General features: G+C 45.6%; 2 protein-coding genes and 1 long non-coding RNA gene across 9 annotated transcripts in view; all 3 read left to right on the top strand.

The window, feature by feature from the left end:
* SEC11A (SEC11 homolog A, signal peptidase complex subunit) overlaps nucleotides 1-4,874 on the top strand; it is a 44,902-nt gene extending 40,028 nt beyond the window's left edge. For 4 of the 5 annotated variants that reach the window (XM_005560388.4, XM_005560387.4, XM_005560391.4 and 1 more), the window contains 2 exons: nucleotides 3,632-3,689; nucleotides 4,350-4,874. In XM_005560388.4, the coding sequence (XP_005560445.1) occupies nucleotides 3,632-3,657 (26 nt within the window). In that variant the 3' untranslated portion in view covers nucleotides 3,658-3,689; nucleotides 4,350-4,874. The remainder of the gene's footprint in view (nucleotides 1-3,631; nucleotides 3,690-4,349) is intronic. The other variant, XM_005560386.4, reaches the window with a different exon arrangement.
* An 8,767-nt stretch (nucleotides 4,875-13,641) lies between these two features.
* LOC141407228 (uncharacterized) lies at nucleotides 13,642-14,547 on the top strand. The gene is made up of 2 exons (XR_012415319.1): nucleotides 13,642-13,769; nucleotides 14,369-14,547. It is a non-coding gene; the product is annotated as an uncharacterized lncRNA (long non-coding RNA).
* A 3,799-nt stretch (nucleotides 14,548-18,346) lies between these two features.
* Nucleotides 18,347-21,418, top strand: NMB (neuromedin B). Of its 3 annotated transcripts, XR_012415318.1 has the most exons (4): nucleotides 18,347-18,551; nucleotides 19,007-19,088; nucleotides 19,200-19,372; nucleotides 21,139-21,418. XR_012415318.1 is itself a non-coding variant. In XM_005560395.4 (3 exons), exons 1-2 carry the CDS (start codon nucleotides 18,395-18,397, stop codon nucleotides 19,370-19,372), a joined length of 330 nt encoding a protein of 109 aa, XP_005560452.4. In that variant the 5' UTR covers nucleotides 18,347-18,394; the 3' UTR covers nucleotides 21,139-21,418. The 3 variants fall into 3 exon arrangements, 2 of the variants coding, with proteins under 2 accessions (XP_005560452.4, XP_015308808.3); XM_005560395.4 differs by lacking the exon at nucleotides 19,007-19,088; XM_015453322.3 differs by lacking the exon at nucleotides 19,007-19,088 and having other exon boundaries at nucleotides 21,144-21,418.
* Nucleotides 21,419-22,211: the final 793 nt, after the last annotated feature.

The raw sequence follows: 22,211 nt of genomic DNA on the forward strand, positions 1-22,211 counted from the left end.
ATATAAGGAAGGAGCAGAGTAATTGAGCTCTCTGTTAACTGAAATCAGTTTTATGGATAAGACTTTTTGAATACTTCTTACTTGAAACAAGTCATTCTAGAAACAAGATGATCCTTTTCTGGTCATTGCATATTCTCTTACTCTCTCATTTAGTTGGCTGCTGGATTCTAGACTTCCCAGATATAGACCCCTTTTGATATTTGACAGAATTGTGCTGGGGTCTCTTCTTAATTTTTGTGGCATCTTTTCTTTACTGTTTGTTTGGCCTTTTGTCTAATGATCTCTATGAGCATCAGGAGACAGTGCTTTCTTCTGAGGCTGCTTCCTCAGCAGTACCTGTGATCCCAAGAATTCCCAGGGAAATGTATTTAACTATATGAAATGCATTTTGCCTTCTAGATATTAACTTGGCACAGGCTGGTGTTGGAGTTGGCTTCGTGGATGGCATTTATTTTACTTATTTTAAACCTCCTGCTTATTAGCAACTCTGCTTTAGCACATAAGTTTATCTGAGCAGAATAGGCAAAAGCCTGCAAATGGTTTGAATTTAAGATGACTGATGATAGCAGCACTGTGCACTTGATTATCAACTCTGCTTATCTCTGTCCGTGGAGGGTAACAGTGGCACAGACAATTAAACCTGTCGTTTGACTTTGGACGGCCTCATCATGTTCTGGCATCCTTAGATCTTGCTTATATTACTCCTAAAGACCAAGTTACTTTCATTTCACTGATAGTGGGCAAAGAAAAGCCAACCTTAAAAAAAAAGTTTCAGGTTGTGTGTGGTGGTTCATTCTTGTAATCTCAGCACTTTAACAGGCCAAGATGGGAGAACCGCTTGAGCCCAGGAGTTTGAGACCAGCCTGAGCAATGTAGTGAGATGCTGTCTCTACAAAAAATTTTAAAAATTAGCTAGGCCTGGTAGTGTGCACTTGTAGTCCCAGCTACTTGGGAGACTCAGGTGGGAGGATTGCTTGAGCCCAGGAGTTCAAGGCTGTAGTGAGCTATGATCACACCACTGCATTCTAGCGTGGTAAGTAAGACCATGTCTCAAAAAAATAAAAATTAAAAAAAAAAATTACATGGATCATTCACAAGCAGCCTATGTGGTTGCTGGGAGCCAAGGATGTGGTTCTTTGGGCATAGATATCATTGCATGGAGGTAACAGAGTCTCTGTGTATGAGAATGGCTGCTTATTGATCATCAGATCAGAATTGGCAGCTTAATGTCTTGGTAGAAATCACAGATGCTTTTATAGCTCTTAATCTGTACTTTACTGTGAGGCATTTGCCTTTATGTTCTTAAATTAGGTGATTTACTTTCACTGAAAGCTATTTCTTTTATGGAAGTGTTAAAAATGGGACAAAAGAAATAACAGTTACTGCACTAAAAAGGAAAAATTATATATATTATATATGTATATATATAATATATAAAAAATATAGAAAACCTCTATCCATCCTCCTAGAGCTTAGCCATGCCGTTCTTTAACAACTGTTACTTTTCAGCTCTTGGAGATCCCAGGGGTTGAGATGAAAGCATGAACCCTAAGAAGGGATATTATTTGCCATCACACACCTATATGTGCATCTCACACTAAAATTGTGCTTCTTGAATTTTGATGTGCAGGAGCATCATTTGGGCCCCACCTTTCAGAAATTCCCTGACTTAGTCGATCTGGGAAAGATATAAGAATCTGTGTTTTTTTTTGGTTTTTTTTTTTTTTTTTTGAGACAATGTCGCTCTGTCGCCAGGCTGGCGTGCAGTGGCGCAATCATGGCGCAGTGCAACCTCCACCTCCAGGGTTCAAGCGATTCTGCTGCCACAGCCTCCTGAGTAGCTAGGATTACAGGCATGCACCACCATGCCCAGCTAATTTTTATATTTTTAGTAGAGACAGGGTTTCACCATGTTGACCAGGATGGTCTTGATCTCCTGACCTCGTGATCTACCTGCCTCAGCCTCCCAAAGTTTTGGGATTACAGGCATGAGCCACTGTGCCCAGCCAAGAATCTGCATTTTTAACAAGCCATCAAGCGTTTGTGACAGAGGAGGTCTACGCTTTAAGAAACACTAGTGGGAGTTTGGGGTTGGGGCAGGAGAGATAGGTCTCAGTGATCCTGCCAGAAGGGAGAGGAGCAGGGAGGGGTGAGGACAAGAGACAGAAGTGAGGGGAGTTCTTAAAGGGAAGTTAAATGTGTCCGAAACAAAATGTGTGTTCAAGTTTGCCTAAGGCTTTGATGGTGTAGATGTTATGTGGGAGGTAATTTCTGTTTGTGCTGTGTTTGGCATGGTGCAAAGATTGTAGGTAGGTACCCTGAATAAAAGTATCTGGGCAATTTTAAAGTGTGCAAAGGTCAACCTCCACTTCAGCTCAGCCTCCCTATGACAGGCTCTAGCTTAGTACAATATTGTCAGTCCGCTCTGGAGTCCAGCAATAGAAGAGGAGGATAAAGAAGAAAGTTTTACATTTGCTAACCACCTCTTCCACTCACATCGATAGTACCCTGCTAATTTTCTCTTTCTGCCCTGAATTCTTATGTCAAAGTAGTCTTTTGCATGGAGAGGAATTTAAGCCCTGGGAGAAAATAGGATTTCCCCAAGAGAGAGCAAAAAGAGGAGGCCCGGACATTCAGACATTCAATCAGGCAGGATATACTGGATATCTCCTATGTATAAGGTACTATGTTGGCCTTGAGGGTACAGGGGGAACAAGATAGGCATCATTGTTGCCCTTATAGAGCTTCTAGTTTAGCAGGGGAGACAGACATGTATAGAATCTGTCGTACAACTAATTATTTAATAAAAGTATAATTGTTATAAAGACCTCAAAGGAAATGTATCAGGTGTTGTAAGATCATGTAACAGGTGGTTTTGCTTAGTTGAGGAGAAAAACTTTAGGGGCATGAGGAATTAGAAAGAGCTAGTGAAAAGAAGGTGTAGCAACCAAAGAGGTAGGTGAAGAAACAAATTTGTGGTACATTAAGAAACCAAGAAGGAGGAATTTCCAGAGCATATTTGTGGTCATGAAAGTCAAATGGTGCCATGATGGAAAGGAATATGGGGGTTGAGACTGGTTTGCTACATATGGTGATGAAAACTGTTCTAGAAAAGTTTCAAGATTAATAGGACCAAACACAGATTACAGGTGGTTAACAAATGAGAAGGTGGTGAAATCCTAAGTACTATAATGAGCTCTTACACTCACTTTTTGGCCACTTAATATGAAGTACTTTGTAATATTCTGGCTGTGCTTGCTTTGTCTCCCTAGCTAGATTGACAGCTTCTTGAAGGTTATGATGATAAACCTAGCCCCTAGCACTATATCAACATGTAGCATTAGAGTCACCACCTGGAAATCTAAGACCTTGGATCTATCTGGTGCTGGTTCTGCCACACACAAGCCGTGTACCTTGGGCATGATCATCTGTTTCCTCATCTCTAAAATGGTGATATTCTTAACTTTACTATCACTTGGGCTTTTGAAAGGATCAAATAGGGCAGTATATAGAAATGAACTTTGTGAATTGAAAATTAGTATTCTGTAGAAGATATTGATAATATTCAGTGAATGACAACAGCTGCTTTACATCGGAAATTCTGTGATAATCAGTTTTTTGTTTGTTTTAGATTTGTTCCTTATATTGGAATTGTGACAATCCTCATGAATGACTATCCTAAATTTAAGGTAAGGGCCTGTATTATTTGTTTTATTAAAAATGTAATCTTTTGGGCCAGGTGCAGTGGCTCACGCCTATAATCCCAGCATTCTGGGAGGCCAAGGTGAGTGGATCGCTTGAGCCCAGGAGTTCATGACCAGCCTGGGCAACATAGTGAAACCCCGTGTCTATTAAAAAAAAAAAAAAAAAAAAGTATTAGCCTGGGCGCAGTGGCTCACACCTGTAATCCCAGCACTTTGGGAGGCTGAAGCAGGCGGATCACTTGAGGTCAGGAGTTCAAGAACAGCCTGGTCAATATGGCAAAACCCTGTCTTTACTAAAAATACAAAAAAATTAGCCAGGTGTGGTGGTACATGCCTGTAATCCCAGCTCCTGGGGAGGCTGAGGCATGAGAATTGCTTGAATATGGCAGGTGGAGGTTGCTGCTGCACTCCAGCCTGGGTGACAAAGTGAGACTCTGTCTCAAAAAAAAAAAAAAAGAAAATTATTTAAAGAAATGTGATCTTTTGCTTAGTATTGGAAACTTTTAAATGGATTACAGCTAAAAGATGAAAGAATAATTGGGTAGTTTAGTAATATATTCACGAAGACCAGTTTATTAATTAACTCTAAGAACCCTTGAACTTTTCAATGCTTCTCTGACGTGTGGTTCTGTGTTTATTTTCTAGTATGCAGTGCTCTTTTTGCTGGGTTTATTCGTGCTGGTTCATCGTGAGTAAGAAACCTGCCTTGCTGTTCCTGGGAAGATGCCATACTTTTCGTTACTGGATGTTTGGAGTAGATACTGGTCTGTGATTGGTGGAATGGAGAACACACGTGTTGGTGCTTCTTGGTAGCACTGGTTTGCATTAGTTTATGTTTCCACGCCAGAGTTTGTGTGGGCGGGCGCATGTGTACCACAGAGTGCACTTGAGGGGACTTTCAGTCACAGGATTTCATAATTGTCATTGTCACACTTTCACATTTTTGTACATCAGTGAATTTTTTATATTAAAAGGTTGAGCCAAAGCCCCCAGTGTTTGTATTTTGAAGCCAAGCTTCACTTCTAAAGTGCCTACAGAGACTTGTAAATGAAAATGCAGCTCTGCATGAGTTTGAAACCGTCATACCTCCTTCTAATAGGAATGGCATATACTGAGGTGGTCGTAAGTCTTAACTTTTAAAATTTTAAATAAAAGACTTTGCACATTGAACCCCTTATCCCTGAATTGTGTTTGTTGGGAAAGCTTCTGAAATTTGCCTTCCTTGGCTGGTTCTTAGTACCCCTTGGGGGATATAAAGGCTTAGTGTGAACAGTCCTTCAGCTAAGAAGGTTGCTCTGATACTAACAACTGGTTTTTTTTTTTTTTCTGTTTTGCGTGTGTGTGTGTGTGTGTGTGTGTGTGAAGCAAAAGTAGCCACTGACATTCATAGAAAATCTCTTAGTCATAAAATTGATTCTTCCCATGACTCAGATGTGTATAAACCCAGTTAGTGTTGCTGAGAGGTTCAGAAAATCTCACTTGGTTATAAAAAGTCATAACCCTTTCTATACTTGAGGTATTCTCAGCCCTTTCTACACCATGGCAAGTGTGTGTTAGCATCTAGAGGCAGAGGAAAGGGCTGGAGGACAAGCATTCTGCTTGGTGTCTTTAAACTCTCATTTGTCTGAAGCTGTTCTCTCAAGTGCCTGACTTTGCATTTCTCTAATGCAGACTTAAAGCAGGCAGTTTAAAGTAGTGAGTGCACAACCCAATTGTATGTTTTCTTTTAATATCAAGGCAGTGAGGGAAATAGGGAGTATAGAGTAAAGATCTTTTTTTTTTTTTTTTTTTTTTTTTGAGACGGAGTCTCGCTCTGTAGCCCAGGCTGGAGTGCAGTGGCCGGATCTCAGCTCACTGCAAGCTCCGCCTCCCGGGTTCACGCCATTCTCCGGCCTCAGCCTCCCGAGTAGCTGGGACTACAGGCGCTGCCACCTCGCCCGGCTATTTTTTGTATTTCTTAGTAGAGACGGGGTTTCACCGTGTTAGCCAGGATGGAGTAAATATCTTTTGAGCACCAAATACTCTTAATTCTATCTGTTCTCTTGTTGTATTAATGTGAAGTCTTAAAGTGAGTTATCTGTGTTAGGCCACTTGAACAGTTTCTATTATTTGTTCAACTGCAGTGGAAATCAGTCTATGCGGTAATGCTAATGGCGTGAGAACAGGGACGATTACTCTTCTGAAGCCCTCCCCTGTGGAGAATAGTACCTTCCTAAACCCATTAATCAGGCTTTAGGCTTCCAACTTTGGATATGGGCTCTTAATATTCTCAACAGAATATGAAACTTGGCAAATCACTGCTATAACAAATGCTTTTTTGAACCTGTCTGTGAGGCTTGTATAGTACTTGTATTTTCTCATGAACCAGAAGCTGAACATTCCCTGTGTGGAATGGCAGAAAATTGCCATTTATTCCATTTTTCCCCCCTTATCACCTGTGGAAGATGCAGTTCACTGCTCAGCCTAATCAGTACACTGGTTTTTGTACCAGCCTTTCTAGGACTACTGTAGGGGAGAAGCAGTGTGCTTTGCTGGCCAAGGTTGGGATCTTAGGGTTCTCTGTGATCCTAGCTTGCCTGAGTGTAAACATCCGTGTAGGCCGGGCGCGGTGGCTCAAGCCTGTAATCCCAGCACTTTGGGAGGCCGAGGCGGGTGGATCACGAGGTCAGGAGATCGAGACTATCCTGGCTAACATGGTGAAACCCCGTCTCTACTAAAAATACAAAAAACTAGCCGAGCATGGTGGCGGGCGCCTGTAGTCCCAGCTACTTGGGAGGCTGAGGCGGGAGAATGGCGTGAACCCGGGAGGCGGAGCTTGCAGTGAGCCGAGATCGCGCCACTGCACTCCAGCCTGGGAGACACAGCGAGACTCCGTCTCAAAAAAAAAAAAAAAATCCGTGTACTTGTATCCTCATCTACTCCAGATTTTTCCTCATAAATGTACTGGGAGGAAAACATTAATACTTTTTTCCCTTGCATATTTTCACAACCAGTTTTATGTAAGTATTATTTTTCCTCCTTTGCTGGATGCAAGCAACAACTAAATTTCTCTAAAAAGGTAATCAAATCATTTAATAATATTTGAGTCACTCCATTAGCCAAAAATAAAAAGATTACTTGTGGGGAGGGATATTAAATTCCCAGTTTTTATCTTGTCTAGTGCTAAACATAAGACTTAAAATGGCAGATTTTATTAGCAAATATATCCTAAAAGCTCTTTGCAAATGTGAGAAATGCCAGAAAGGTTTTCTTTGCTAACTGAGTGGCGTGATAAGCTCTTTGAGATTTGGCAGGGCAAGTGGAGAATTGGGAGGGCTCAACCATTGTGAGTGAAAGGAATTGAAGAGGAGTATGAAAACTATCAAACTTTAAATGAGAAATTGATAATGGGATTATCTCTTTGGCTGTTACTTGTCTGCTCTTATACCTCCGGCTAACCAATCTCTTTATATTATTTCCAATGTCTGTCCTCAGCTCTAGTTCCATGTCTCTGTTTTCCTCTGGACACTTCCACTTGATTGTCCCATCTTTAAACTCAAGTTCCTGAAAACTTCCCCTCCAAATTTCATGTTTTATGTGAAGGAATATTCACCTAGATTTGTCATTTCCCTACCATATCTAGCCATGTACTAAGTCCTCCATTTACCCCATCATTCCATTCTCATCGCCATCACCTAAATCCAGAAATACTTATTCAGTGGCTCCCTGTTGCTTGTGTACTGGTCCCCCTGCCGTGTGCCAGTCTGTGCCTATTTTGGATAATTACCACCTGTTATTAATAATTAGTTTTAGCCTGCCTTCTACTTTCAGAAGTGCTTCTTGTGTGGACCATAAATTGTGTGTTCATACTACCTTTTCCCTACATTGAATTCAAACTTTGAATTCTGCCAACAGTAAGCATCCTTATGAGTGCAAACATCCTTGTACTTATGTCTTCATCTATCCAGTCCCTCCTCCTCATACACTTATTGGAAGGAAGACATTAATGCTTTCCTCACTTGGGCTGGGCGTGGTGGGTTACAACTGTAATCCCAGCACTTTGGGAGGCCGAGGCGGGCGGATCACTTGAGGTCAGGAGTTTGAGACCAGCCTGGCCAACATGTCTCTACTGAAAATACAAAAATTAGCCAGCTGTGATGGCGTGTGCCTGTAATCCCAGCTACTTGGGAGGCAGAGGCAGGAGAACTGTTTGAACCTGGAAGGCAGAGGTTGCAGTGAGCTGAGATTGCACCACTGCACTCCACCCTGCGTGCTGGGTGACACAGTTAAGACTCCATCTCAAAAAAAAACACTTTTCTCATTCACAACCAGTTGTCTAAAAGTATTATTTTTTTCCTCCTTTCCTGAGTGTTTCCAGTTGTATTATGTCATCTTATTTCTGTTTATCTGAGTCTTACCATCTTCACAAGTTCTGCTGTCACTCAGCATTTGCACCCTTACACTCTTTGTTTAAGTTTGTGGATATGACCTCGAGGTCCTTGGCAGATTGTGAGCTCCTCCAGGACAGGAGCATTTCATAGACGCTGTACTGTCTTTCCTCAGTAGCCTGAAACAGCATATATTAAGTGTTCAGTATAATCATGCATTGTAGCCAGAGGCAGTAGCTTCAGTTAGCATTGTTGCTGAGCTATTATTTGGAGGCAAAGCATATGAATCATTAAAGTGATCTGTACTTTCCTGTTATTTAGTAAGTACATTTTCTTGGTCTTGCCAAATTTGAATCTGAAAACTTTCTCTGTCCACGGTTCCATTTAAACAGCATGTACCCTTCCCAGATTTTTAACTGTTAATCCTGCTTCCTTCTTTTTTGTATGTGTCCTTAGGCTTAGGCTCTTCTCGTGTCTTCTTTCTTGATGGCAGAAGTATTGTCATTTGTTATTTTTCTTAAGGAATCACAGGCTTCCTTCTTAGAGACCCAGGGCTTGGAACAGAGAAAGTCTCTGTTATCCTGAGTGCATTTCTTGGTATTTGCGTAAGTCTTTTACCAAGTCCAGCTAACCTCTCAGAACATGGGGGGGCTGATTTCAGAATCTGAGGGGCGGGCCTCTTCTTATGACATTTGCCACTGTTAAACTTCAGAGATGACCCAGCTGGTTCTAGCTAGGTAAATGGATGTCTACCTTCATCAAGCAGCTCTTTCAGTCAGGATGGCCTGTTCAGGTTATTTTATGGCCAGGTATATCTTCACCACTATTGTCTCCTGCTAGAACAGTAAGTAATACCAGATAGGCTTTCAGAAGTAAAATAGCAAATACGACCCTTCACACACAACTATGGTGACTGTAAAGCCACCATAGTTATTGTCATTCAATTAGCAAATAAAACCTCTCTGAATGTAGAAAGAATGCTGTGTAACCTAAAAGCATTATCAAAACTACAATGTGCAGGGCTTACCAGAAAATGGTGAAGATGTTGCCTTCCATGTGTCATTCTATGCCCTAAGGATTTTTCCAGCTGCACTCTTACCAGACCTCACATTTTTGCATCCTGGACATTGGTCTTATGGTACAGACATTCTGTCTTTTTTATGCTGGTCACTCTGCCTGGAGTGCCTGGTCACTTCCGTACCTACTAAAAGCTTTCTCATTCATTTAACAGACATTTATTGAGCATCTACTCTGTGCCAGATTTGGGGCTAGGCCCTGGGGATACAAAGATGATGGATAAGACCATGTCCCTCATGCTCAGTACCTTAACAGGGGCAATGGACATAAACAGGTTTTTCCACATAGGATCTTAAGTATAATGATATTCTTCCAGCAATCACAAAAAAATAAGTAAATAAATAAAAATAAGTGCGATGATAGAGAGATGCTCAGGGAGCTCCAGAAAGGGGTGTTTCTTACTCCGGATGGAGCTTCTGAGTCCGTGTCATGCTTCCTGCTCCGCACTGTCCTGTACTTTGTTCGTGCTCCTCTCGAACATTGGCCTCAGAGTGGTTTGCCTTATGTGTATCTCTCTCCCCCACCAGAGGGCCAACTCCTGGAGGGCATTGAGACAGTCAGCCTCTGATTCATCCTTTGATATCCACTAGTCCCTACTGCAGTGCTTTGCATATTTTAAACTTATTTATACTGTCTTGTTCCATAAAGATACCTCCAGTACTATGTGGTGAAGTAGAAAATTGAAGAATTCAGGGTTGAGAGAAATGTGGGAGAAGAAAAGGATGAAATCAGAGGTGAGGAGGCCAGGCACAGTGGCCCATGCCTGTAATTCCAGCACTTTGGGAGGTTGAGGCGGGCAGAACACTTGAGGTCAGGAGTTCAAGACCATCCTGGCCAACATAGTGAAACCCCGTTTCTACTAAAAATACAAAAATTAGCCAGGTGTGGTAGCTGTCACTTGTAATGCCTGCTACTTGGGAGGCTGAGGCAGGAGAATCTCTTGAACCTGAGAGGCTGAAGTTGCAGTGAGCCAAAATCGCGCCACTGCACTCCAGTGTGGACGACAGAGCAAGAGTCTGTCTCAAAAAAAAAAAAGAAAAGAAAGAAAGAAATCAGAGGTGAGGTTAGTAGCTACAGGACATATCAAAAGATTCTGTTGTCTACTGGAATAGATCCATAGCTTTGACTCTCAGTCCTTAGCAGCTAATGCAAAGAAGAAACTAGTTATTTATGTGCTTTATGGAATGGGTATAAAATGAAATTAAAAGAAAAAACTTATAATGGTATCTGAAAACCAAGAAATTTCTCTTCTTAAGCATGCTGCATGACTTTTTTTTTTTACAAAAACTCCTCTAGCCGGCCGGGCGCGGTGGCTCAAGCCTGTAATCCCAGCACTCTGGGAGGCCGAGGCGGGCGGATCACGAGGTCAGGAGATCGAGACCATCCTGGCTAACACGGTGAAACCCCGTCTCTACTAAAAAAATACAAAAAACTAGCCTGGCGAGGTGGCGGGCGCCTGTAGTCCCAGCTATTCGGGAGGCTGAGGCAGGAGAATGGCGTAAACCCGGGAGGTGGAGCTTGCAGTGAGCTGAGATCCGGCCACTGCACTCCAGCCCGGGTGACAGAGCGAGACTCCATCTCAAAAAAAAAAAAAAAAAAAAAAAAACTCCTCTAGCCTAATGATAGAGCTATTTCAGAGAATGTTCCTCAGTGTAGGTATAGTTTGGCAACATCTGCAGAAAAAAGCTACTTCACAAAAGACCAACTACCCATTTAAACCAGGAATCTTCAACTTTCCTGTAGAACAGCGTTCCTTAATCTTAAAACTCATGGCCTCTTTTGGGAAACAAAGATCTCATACTTCCTCTTCATTCTGAGAAACACTCTCCCACCACGCCAGTCTATAATATTCAACCTCTTATCCTCATCAGCCAAGAGTATTTGATCTTGCTTTCTCTTAAGTTTGTATTATAGAAACAATAATAACTTCTTTCCCATATACAATTATTATTATATTGAATATGACTTTCAAGCTATATATCCTATCCTTGTTCTACCAATCTTAGGCATTTCTGAAATTCCACCTACTCTTTCTTTTTTTTGACACGGAGTTTCACTCTTGTCGCCCAGGCTGGAGTGCAGTGGAGCAATCTTGGCTCACTGCAACCTCCATCTCCTGGGTTCAAGTGATTCTCCTGCCTCAGCCTCCCAAGAAGCTGGGACTACAGGCACGTGCCACCATGCCCAGCTAATTTTTTGGTATTTTTAGTAGAGACAGGGTTTCACCATGTTGGCCAGGCTGGTCTCAAACTCCTGACCTCAGGACCCACTAGGCCTCCCAAAGTGTGAGGATTACAGGTGTGCGCCACTGTGCCCAAGTTCCACCTATTCTTTTTCTTTTTTTTTTTTTTTTTTGAGACCGAGTCTCGCTCTGTTGCCTAGGCTGGAGTGCAGTGGAGCAATCTCCACTCATTGCAACCTCCGCTTCCTGAGTTAAAGCAGTTCTCCTGTCTTAGCCTCCCAAGTAGCTGGGATTCAGGTGCTCACCACCATACCCAGCTAATTTTTGTATTTTTAGTAGAGATAGGGGTTCACCATGTTGGCCAGGGTGATCTTGAACTCCTGACCTCAGGTGATCCACCCACCTCGGCCTCCCAAAGTGCTGGGATTACAGGCGTTAGCCACCACACCCAGCCCCACCTACTCTTGATTAAGAATCATTTCTCTGAAATTGTTACTTTAATTGGCCTGTCTACTTAGATTGGTAAGCTATATTCCAGATTTAATTCAAGGAGTCTAGAAGAATTTAAACTAGACTTAATGTCAGGCAAGTAAGTAAATTGGCTAGCATCAAGCTTTGATCAAAGCTCTCAGCCTGACAACTTTTTAAGCCAAAATAGAATGCTGTGTAGAATCCTTTTTCTTGGAATTGGTCAAGAGTTGAGGTAGATGGGCTGACATTTTAGTTGATCAATTTTAGATGTAATAGGCATTTTGCCGGAGTCAGGCACTGTTGTGTCAACACCATAGCTGTTATCCAGGGAACTTTTTCCCCCTCTGAGATGGGCTTCATATTTAAAGCAGGCTTTGCGTTTCCAGGTCCAGCTAATAATAGTGAGTATTTAGAATATGCCAGGAGCTCTGCTAAGTGCTTTATAGTTTATAACAGCTTTTACCTTCTCTATCTAATGAACCTTCTATATGACCTTCATTTTATAAAAGAAACCAGGAGAAGTTAAGGGATTTGTCCAGGGTCTTCTGGTCCATGCATGGCAGAGCCAGATTTGAAGTCTGTTGCTTTTACCATGTCACAATGCTGGATGTCATAACCCAGTTCTTTTACCTTTGTAAAGTCTATTGAAATTCTTTTATTTGCAATAAATTCCACAATTGCAAAGCCCTTGGGAATTCTTTAGAGACTCTAGGTTTTTCTTGTGCAGATTTGCTCAGATTATTAGTAAGTCTCTTAGAAATAGTGAGATTCTCTGGCAGATTTCCAAGCATTTAAACCTCTTTGGAGATTAAAGAGTATTCATTCCAGTTACAGAAATGTCCCCTAATATACATGAATATTACACCCAAATAATTAAGAATGCTGGGCCTGGGCTTCTCACTTCCTTAGGTTTTCGTAGCTTTCCTGAGTACTGCACCAGTGAGCTGATCAGCAGCCTTTGTTTTTTAGCCACCATTGCAGTCATGATCAGGTTCTCATTAGGTGTAGGTATTTTCTCTTTTTTAAATATTGCCTTTAAGAAAACATTTTGTTAGCCAGGCGCAGTGGAGGCTGAGACAGGAAAATTGCTTGAGCCTGAGAGGCAGAGGTTGCAGTGAACCAAAATCATGCCATTGCACTCCAGCCTGGGCAACAGAGCGAGACCTTGTCTCAAAAAAAGAAAAAGAAAAAGAAAATGTTTCATATTTTGGCAATTTTGATTTACGAAAGATTTCCCTTTTGAGGTTACTGTTCTGATTTTATAACTAATCCCTATGTGTTCCCTCTGAGTTTAAGAAATTGTATCCAATATCCTTGATTCTCCCTTAAAGATTCTGCTGTTTTCCTGGTTCTCTGGTCCCTTCTTCACTCTGAAAGTAAAGAGTAGGACCTGAGATATCCCAGGATGTTTCTCTTCATCTCCCCAGCCCATACAGTTGGAGATTGTGCTCAAAGATTTGCCAAAATAGAGATTTTACACCAAGCCTGTCCAACCTGCAGCCCTCGGGCCACATGCGGCCCGGTAGCTTTGAATGTAGCCCAACACAAATTCGTAAGCTTTACTAAAACAGTAAGAGATTATTTTGTGTGTGATTTTTTTTTTTTTTTTTTAGCTTATTGGTTCTCATTAATGTTAGTGTATTTTATGTGTGGCTGAAGACAATTCCTCTTCTTCCAGTGTGGCCCAGGAAAGCCAAAAGATTGAACACCCCTGTTTTACACATCCTGTTGTGACAACCCTAGGTTTCCTGTCATTTATTTTCTCTTTCTTTCCTTCTTTCTTTCTTTCTTCCTTTCTTCCCCCTCCCCCTATTTTTTTTTTGAGGCGGAGTTTTGCACTTGTTGCCCAGGATGGAGTGCAGTGGTGCGATCTTGGCTCACTGCCGCCCTCACCTCCCAGGTTCAAGCGATTCTCCTGCCTTGGCCTCCTGAGTAGCTGGGATTACAGTCATGGGCTACCACACCCAGGTAATTTTGTATTTTTAGTAGAGATGGGGTTTCACCATGTTGGCCATGGCTTGTCTCAAACTCCTGACCTCGGATGATCTGCCCGCCTCGGCCTCCCACCGCACCCGGCCTCTTTTCTTTTTTTAAGAGACAGTGTCAGCCGGGTACGGTGGCTCACGCCTGTGATCCCAGCACTTTGGGAGGCTGAGACAGGCAGATCACGAGGTCAGGAGATGGAGACCATCCTGGCTAACACGGTGAAACCCTGTCTCTACTAAAAATACAAAAAATTAGCTGGGCGTGGTGGCGGGCGCCTGTAGTCCCAGCTACTCAGGAGGCTGAGGCAGGAGAACGGCCTGAACCCCGGAGGCGGAGCTTGCAGTGAACCGAGATCGCGCCACTGCACTCCAGCCTGGGCTATAGAGCGAGACTCCGTCTCAAAAGAAAAAAGAGACAGTATCTTGCTCTGTCGCCCAGGCTAGAGTGCAGTAGCAGGATCACAATTCACTGCAACCTCAAACTCCTGGGCTCAAGCAGTCCTTCCCATCAGCCTCCTGTGAAGCTGGGACTACAGGCGCATACTACCATACTCAGGTAATTTTTTAATTTTTTATTTGTAGACACCGGGCTTCACTATGTTGCCCAAGCTGGTCCTGAACTCCTGGCTTCAAGTGATTCTTCCACCTCAGCCTTCCAAGTGCTGGGATTGCAAGAATGAGCCACTGCTCCTGACCTGCTTTTCCTTTTCTCTGTTGTCCTCTGTACTTCTCATGTGTTTGAAGTATACACTCTGGCTTTCTCCATTTGTTTAATTTCTCTGAAATTAACATGCTTTGTACTTGAGTTAACTCATCTATAAAAGAGACATAACTCATCTGTAAAATAGGTGTAATAACGAAGCAATGGGAGGATCAAGGGAGCATGCAGGTAAGGACTTTTGGAAAACCACAAAAAAGATTGAATTGTGAAAAGGTGTTACTCGTAATCAATTCCAATGTAATGAAAATATAGCAAAAACATTAATATATTTATGTCCTTTATTTCAAGCTATTTTTTCCATTATTTTAAAAATTGTCTTTCTATTTTTATAAAAATATTTATTTAATAAATAATAAATAATTATTCTTTTCTTTTTTCTGTATGTAGACTGGAGTAATATTCTTTTTTTTTTTTTTTTGAGATAGAGTCTCACTTTGTTGCCCAGGTTGGAGTGTGGTGGCATGATCTCAGGTCACTGCTACCTCCACCTCCCAGTTTTAAGTGATGCTCCTGCCTCAGCCTCCTGCATAGCTGGGACTACAGGTACATGCCACCACACCTGGCTAATTTTTGTATTTTTAGTAGAGATGGGGTTTCACCATATTGGCCAGGCTGGTCTCGAACTCCTGACCTCAAGTGATCCACCCATCTCAGGCTCTCAATGTGCTAAGATGATAGGTGTGAGCCCCGGCTCCCGGCTGTAATATCCATCCTTTTTTTTTTTTTTTTTTTTTTGTGTTGAGACAGAGTCTCGCTCTGTAGCCCAGGCTAGAGTGCAGTGGCCGGATCTCAGCTCACTGCAAGCTCCTCCTCCCGGGTCCACGCCATTCTCCTGCCTTAGTCTCCGGAGTAGCTGGGACTACAGGCGCCCGCCACCTCGCCCAGCTAGTTTTTTTTTGTTTTTTTTTTTTTTTTTTGTATTTTTCAGTAGAGACGGGGTTTCACCGTGTTAGCCAGGATGGTCTCAATCTCCTGACCTCGTGATCCACCCGTCTCGGCCTCCCAAAGTGCTGGGATTACAGGCTTGAGCCACCATGCCCGGCCCCATATCCATTTTTAATCACTATTTTTGATGAAGCAATTTTATTATTAAAAAACTTGGTGCACTTTAAATGTTTTCCTGGTGTTAGGTATGATAGGATTTGCCATGTATCTTTCACCCTTTTAGTTACCCCATGGGTTGTTTTGTGAACCTGCCTCACATTTTCTGTGCATGTCCTTGAATGTTGTAGAATCATAGGAGGGTCAAGAGTGGGTTCTGAAGAGCTTCCCCATGTACCACCATTCAATTCAATGCTAGCCTTTCCCCACGGAGTGGAGGCCTTTGGACTTCTCTTGCCACCAGAGTGGACTTAGGGAACAGGCAGTTGGCATTTGAGGTCTTCATGCTAAACTCAGAGCCTAGCACTCCCTTGAGCAAGCCACCTTCTCCCCTGTGCCTCCCATTTTTTTCCCTAAGGTAAAGTGAGTGCTCCTAAGTCTGTGGAGGTGCTCCCCTGCTGTTTTCTCCAGGGTCCTCAGAGCCCCCCCCCCTTTTTTTTCTGTAGTAGGCTGACAGATCAAATGGTCCCAAGGGTGCCTGGGGCCAGCCTCAGAGCTGTGGTTGCAGCTGTGAACCCAGGCTGTGCCAGAGGAAGCTTGGCTTAAGTATAAACTTAGCAGAACTCAAGGTCCAGTCACCTGTGGAAGAGAGGTGAAACTCGAAATGCAGTGCCTGCTCCCTCTCCCTCCTGAGATATCGAAACCCAACTTGGTGTTGAAATTTGAGATGGTACAATGGGAGTGAGTGTAGTTTAAGGAGAGTTGTATCTGCGCTGCATAGATTTGGGGGCCTGATGCAGTGGTCCAGACAGACCTGAAATCTGATTCCAGTGGGATGTCTGGGAAAGTGGCTAAACCTCTTAGCTCGTTCCCCCCTATAAAATGAGGAGAGCGAAACCTACCAAATGAGAAGAGAGAAACCTACCAAATAAGATTCCTTCAAGCATTTAAGTGATGCAGCACTCAATCAATACCAGCTTCTGTGTGTTCACTCTAATTTCTATATCCATGGACTAAAGAAGATAGGATGGGGGCTTGATGGATGCAGAGGAGAGGGGAGGGGGTCACAAAGGAATGATTACCGGAAGGTGATAAGAGCTATATCTGTACACCATGGCTAAGCTGTGACAAGAAAGCAGAGAGGTGTAAATGCCAGAGTGGGAGGTGAGAAGCACAGAGATTGGGGGGAAAGCCAGGGCCAGAAATGAAACGTCCCTGTCCTGTGTGTCATGCTCCTGGACGCTGGGCCTCCAGCTGGGCATGGCAGCCAGTTTTTCATGTGAGCTTCCTCTTTTAGGATGGGGATCCACAGAGCTAGCAACTTTGCTGAGCTAGATACTAGCAAGAGTCCTAGAAGCAGGTCCCATTATCAAGCCAGATGGGAGTAGGTTCTGGCATAGCCATGCTGTTCCGTGTTCCAGAGGTATCCAGAGTCCAAGGGGTGGTCTGCGCCCTGCTCCTCCATCACTCTCTCCTTTGTATACTTGTCTCTCCAAAGAGATGGTTAACTCCCTTGGGAGCAGGGAATTATCTGTCACCCCTCTTCTTGTGTCTAGTGTAGTGCTCTGAACAATGAGTTTCAGTTAATTAAGCAAACATAAATGTATTATTCTGGAGCACAGTGTCTTCCTCTGCTCATTATATGATGCCACTGATCAAGAAGTTCTTTCCAAGGAAGTCCAGACAGCTCCTGGGGAGAACAAAGTGTCAGATGTGAGAGGGCAGGTCCTACAGGATTGTTGCTTCCTGCCACAGAGTACGTATGCTAAAACATGTAAAAAAAATTAGGGCAGTGTGGTTATTACCATTTTACAGTTGAAGAAAGTGAGGTTCAGCCGGGTCACAGCTTGTACATGGACTCCTGGGTGCAGTGCAGTCTTGGGTGCAGTGCTCTTTCCACTTCCTTGACCCAGAGGTCGGCTTCCTGCCCATAAGCCAGGCCCTGCAGCTGGATGCCCATTCCTCAGAAGCGGCCCTTTGTCCCACCCTTCATCAGTCTGCATTCCCATCCTGAGCACTTACTGTGTACCAGAACATTGCCAGACTGTGGTGCTGGCTGTGAGGGGGCAGAGAGCAAGGTGAACACGGATCAGATTCCCCCAACGGGCGGAGGTGATGGGGATTAGTTTATGGAAGTCCTTTGGTGCCTAGCACTTGGCTGGACACTGTAAAAATGCCTCTGTTAGCCTGGGCAACCTAGCGACACCCAGTCTCTCGGGGGCGGGGGGCGGGAAGCCAGGCATGAAGGCGTGTGCCTGTGGTCCCAGCTTCTGGGGAGGCTGAGGCTTGAGCCCAGCCCTGGAGGTTGAGTTTGCAGTGAACCGTGATCGCGCCACCGCACTCCAACCTGCACGATACTGCCAGATCCTGTCTCAGAAAAAAGAAAAAGAAAAGAAAAAAAAAAAAGGCTGCTACCGGGGAGGAGAACCCCTCGCCCGACCTCTACCCTCATGAAGAGAGGCTCAGAGGGCTGAGAAAGCCGTGGGACAGTGGCAAGGCAAGGCCAGGGGAAGCAGCTTTGCCGCCGGGGCCGGGCTCCTGCTTGCCCGGTGCCTTGTGCCCGGTCCTTAGCCTGAAAGTGGTGAGCTTCAGCCAGAAGCCCCTGGCGGAAGCGGTGCCCGCGTGCGGTTCAGAGTGTGGGTGTGCAAGTCTATGGGCGACCCAAAAGGGGTGCCCCTGCCCGGTAACCTAGCGTGAGGGTGGGGAGGGCGGCGGGCACGCAGCACTGCTTGGCTGCTCAGGGCAGGCTCCGCCCCCAGGGGCGCGGGTTTAAAAGGAGCGAAGGCAGCCCGGGAGCCGAGCGGCCGGGAAGCGCGCCGGAACGGAGCTGCTGCCCTGGCACAGCCATGGCCCGGCGGGTGGGGGGTGCTCGGCTGCTCAGCAGCCTACTGCTCTTTGCCCTGCTCGCTGCCGACGTCGCCCCGCTCAGCTGGGATCTCCCGGAGCCCCGCAACCGAGCCGGCAAGATCCGAGTGCACCCGCGGGGCAACCTCTGGGCCACCGGTAAGTCTTCGCGGACCGGGCAAGCAAGTGCCCCTCATCCTACTCAGATCCCATTTCCTTCTCAACCCTCTGGCCGCTCCTCAGCCACGGACACTAGTGTCGGAGCAGGTGGGAAACCCTGGGGCTCATCTAATTTAATAGATGTGAACTTGAGACCTGGACAGGTCAGTGACTTGGCTAAGGTCGCGCAGCCAGTTTAAGACAGGGCTGGGCTAGATCCTAAATCCCACTGCCAGCCCGTGCCCCTTACCTTAGGCAAGACTTTACCGAATCTTCTAACCGCTGATGTGGTTTTGCTGCACCTCCACTTTCCAGGCACCTGGCTTCACTCTCCACTTCCTACCCTGCCCTTTCTCGTCCCTTGTCCAAGCAGGCCACACAAGTAGCAGAGTTTCTCCCTGACCCTGGACCATCCCACCCTCCTTCCAGCTGTGTCATCCTCTCTACCTGTTCAGGAAAAGCTGAGGGAGCAGGCTTTGCCACCACCCAGACACCTTTGTGGCTACTTGGTGAGGTGGAAGGACCAAGAACAGGAAGGTTAAGTATCTTCCTGCCACAACAATGGAAACGTGGGAGAGATGAGGAACTTTCCCCCTGAGGTAGGATCCTCCCTGCTTGACTTCCTTGTGCCGGACACCTCCTTTCTAGGTCACTTCATGGGCAAGAAGAGTCTGGAGCCTCCCAGCCCATCCCCATTGGGGACAGTTCCCCACACCTCCCTGAGGGACCAGAGACTGCAGCTGAGTCATGATCTGCTCAGGATCCTCCTGCTAAAGAAGGCTCTGGGCGTGAGCCTCAGCCACCCCGCACCCCACATCTAGGTGAGCCAGCCCCCCACTCCAGTGTCAGGAGGGCCCAGCTGGGGCCATCCCTGGATCCTGCATGGGAGGAATTACCACCCAGTACTGTATTAGGGTGTGACTGTCTGACCAGGACATTATGGGTGTGGACCCCAGAAAGCCAGGGTTCCAGGCTTTTCCCTCTTGAGGCAGAGCTCAAAGGAGGAACAGTCCAAAGAAAGTAAGCTGACCTTCCTGGCAGACCCCATGGGGCAAGAAGTAGGGAAAGAAGTTCCCCTGACTCATCACCCAGTCTAAAGTAACAGACTGGGATCATCAGCCTTTTGGAGAAGGACCTTTCTCCCTCAGTCCACACAGTCTTGTCCCACCGGTGCTGTTCCCCGCTGCATTAGTCAAGTCCACCTTTGCTGTGCCCTGTGTGTGCTTGTGGCCGAACTGGGACCCTGAGGCCCAGAGAGAGAAAGAGAAGTCAGTAGCCAAGACAGAGTCTGGACCTTGTTCACCTTGACCAGAGCTCTTCCCATTCTCTCATCTGCCTCAGTATCCAGTGGCAGGGTTTAGCAACTTCAGTGCGTTTGACATTCTAGGCTGGATCATTCTTTCTTGTGAGGGCTGACCTGTGCATCATGGGATGTTTAGTGGCATCCCTGGTATCTACCCACTGGATGCCAGTAGCACCTTCCCCCCCCCCATCAAGTTGTGACAACTGAAAAGACTTCCAGACATCACCAGATGTCTGCTGGGGGAGAGGGCCCCAAATCATTATTGGTTGTCAATCACTGATCTATGGGATTCAAGGCTCCAAAGCTGAAGAGCCAAACCAGCCTTAAGGTCTAGCGCAGCTGAGTGGCAACTTCTCCATTCCGTGCTCCTGGTGCTGTCCTTACTGCACACCACCCTCCCTGGCCCTGCTGCTGTGTGCAGAAGGCAGTGTGATGTGGTAGAATGTGGGTTCTGACTACAACGTGCTGGGCTCATAACCTAGCTACTTCGTAGCTCTGTGACCTTATAAATGCCCCTTAACTTCTCTAAAGCCTCATATTCCTCACCCACAAAATGAAGATAATAATAAGGCCCATCTCCCATTAAATGAGACCATTTATGTCAAATGCTCAGCACGGTGCCTGGCTCATAGGCAGCCCTTAGTAAATAGGAGCTCTTACCAGTCTGTGAGCTCCCTGGCAGCACCTGTTGTGGACTTGCCTTCATATCCCCCACTGTGCCTACAATATAGTGTGTGCATTTTGAAGGGAGAGGCATTCCCTAGAAAAGGTCCAACCCAGCCTCAACTGACATCCCTGACTTCCTGAGGCATAGAACCAGCAGCCCCTAAGGACCTCAGATGTAAGGCCTAGGAGCTTGGGCTGGCTGAGTCTGAAGGGAAACAATACCACCTCTAGTGCCCTTGGTTTTGAAGCTTGGACACATGCAGACCAACTAGAGAATCTCAGAAGCAGCAGTGCCTGGGTCTGGGGCTTCAGAGTGAGGTCTGGGGCAGAGTTGGGGTGGGGGAGTGAGGACACTGACACTAGCCCAGCAGCAGGCACTGTACTTGAATTTACTTCCATGATCTCCTTTGACTGTCATGACAACCCTGGGTGGTTGGGGCTGTGTTCTGAGAAAACTATTGCCCCTGACCCCTCCAAGGCAATTCAGGGTGCTCTGCCTCAGCTGACAGCCTGCCGGTGCCCACCTCTGCAGACATCTGGCACTTAGGAATGGCAGGATGCCCCTATCATTATCAGGAGCCCCTCCCTGACTCAATTCTTCTGTATGTTTCTCTTCAGTACAGGAGGCTGCTGGTACAAATACTGCAGAAATGATACCAATAATGGGACAGACACAACAGCGTGGCTTAGATTGTGCCCACTCAGGGAAGGTGCTGAATGGGACCCTGGTGATGGCCCCATCTGGATGTAAATCCTGAGCCCAATATCTGTTACTCCATTACTGTGATTTCTGGTTGGGTCACCAGAAATATCGCTGATGCAGACACAGATTATGTTCCTGCTGTATTTCCTGCTTCCATGTTGAATTTGTGAATAAAACCTTGCTCTTTACATACAATGCCTGGTCCTCTCCTTCTACCCATCTTTTAGGGGCTAGGAGGGAATGGGGGCTGGCAGAGTGTTCAGTGAGACGGGGTTGGCTCCAAAAAGTCCACAATACTCCATGCCATGGCACCAGCCTGCCACTGACTCTGGACTCCTACTCGTCCACTCATTCAGCAAGCAAATAACGCCTGTTGTATGCCAGGTTTCGTGCCAGGCGCCGGGTTCTACTCTCACCTCTGCCACCCACTGCCGCAGGCAAGTGTCACTAGTTTCTTTGCTAGTAAAAGGGGGCTGCAGACACTACACTGCCGGGCTTGACTCAATCTTCCCGCCGGGCTTGCAGCGGAGCGCTGAGTTGGGATCCAGACCCTGCCGGCCGCCTTCTCTCTTCTCTGGCCGTCAGTAGGGTTGCCAGCGTTAGCAAATAAAAATACTGGACACCTATTTAAATTCGAATTTCAGATAAACATTAATTTTATCTAATAAAATGTACCAAATATTGCATGAACATACTCGTAGGAAAAAAATTATTCACCGTTTTTCTGAAATTCGAATTTAACCGGGCGGTCCTGTATTATTTCTGGCCTTGGAGCACTGATTGCCCCTCTCTTCGGCTGCAAACACCCTGCCCTAAAACGGGCGATCATTTGGTCCTCAAGGCCTGCTCGGAGCTGACAGCCGGGAAGTCCCGATTTCAGGTCACTTTCCCGTAGTCTTCGCAAAGAAAACCCGTAACCCACCCAGGCTGGGGCGCAGCTCTGCCTCTTGACCCCGCCCTTAAAGGGAGGCCCTGCCCACATGTCGCG

Source organism: Macaca fascicularis, chromosome 7 (genome assembly GCF_037993035.2).
Source record: "Macaca fascicularis isolate 582-1 chromosome 7, T2T-MFA8v1.1".
Taxonomy (NCBI): domain Eukaryota; kingdom Metazoa; phylum Chordata; class Mammalia; order Primates; family Cercopithecidae; genus Macaca; species Macaca fascicularis.